Source organism: Centrocercus urophasianus, unplaced genomic scaffold, assembly GCF_019232065.1.
Source record: "Centrocercus urophasianus isolate 14NV4802_14NV808 unplaced genomic scaffold, USGS_Curo_1.0 seq_16, whole genome shotgun sequence".
NCBI classification, from domain to species: domain Eukaryota; kingdom Metazoa; phylum Chordata; class Aves; order Galliformes; family Phasianidae; genus Centrocercus; species Centrocercus urophasianus.
In genome coordinates this window covers 44057600-44058129 of record NW_024884711.1, presented here as the reverse complement: position 1 = coordinate 44058129, position 530 = coordinate 44057600, and the positions used below count along the sequence as shown (strand labels likewise).

The 530-nt window shown below is 54.7% G+C and overlaps 1 protein-coding gene across 1 annotated transcript in view; it reads left to right on the top strand.

Annotated features, from left to right (window-relative positions):
- MYO1G (myosin IG) overlaps window positions 1-530 on the top strand; it is a 9313-nt gene that overhangs the window by 1297 nt on the left and 7486 nt on the right. Inside the window, exons 4-5 of the mRNA XM_042817505.1 lie at window positions 62-227; window positions 316-369. Of these exons, the coding sequence (XP_042673439.1) occupies window positions 62-227; window positions 316-369 (220 nt within the window). The remainder of the gene's footprint in view (window positions 1-61; window positions 228-315; window positions 370-530) is intronic.

Below are 530 nucleotides of genomic sequence, written 5' to 3'. Positions count from 1 at the left end.
TGGCACACCTTCGTGCCATGGCACACTTTCATGCCATGGCACACCATGCTGTGCTGGGCAGGGTGAAAAATGTGCTGCTGAAGTCCAACTGCGTCCTGGAGGCCTTTGGCAATGCCAAGACCAATCGCAATGACAACTCGAGCCGCTTCGGCAAATACATGGACATCAACTTTGACTTCAAGGGAGACCCCACCGGTGGCCACATCTACAATTACCTCCTGGAGAAGGTGCAGGGGGCATGGGGTGGGAGGGCATTGCTGTGTGAGGGCTGGCCCATAGCACTGCCTGACACCCACCCACTGCCACCTCTTCCAGTCCCGAGTCCTCCAGCAGCAGCCAGGAGAGAGGAACTTCCATTCCTTCTACCAGGTGGGCAGGGATGGGATGGGATGGGTTGCAGTAGGATGGGATGGAATGGGATGGGTTGTGATGGGATGGAATATGATGGAATGGGATGCAGTGGATTGGGATGGAATGCGTTGTGATGAGATGAGATGAGATGAGATGAGATGAGATGAGATGAGATGAGA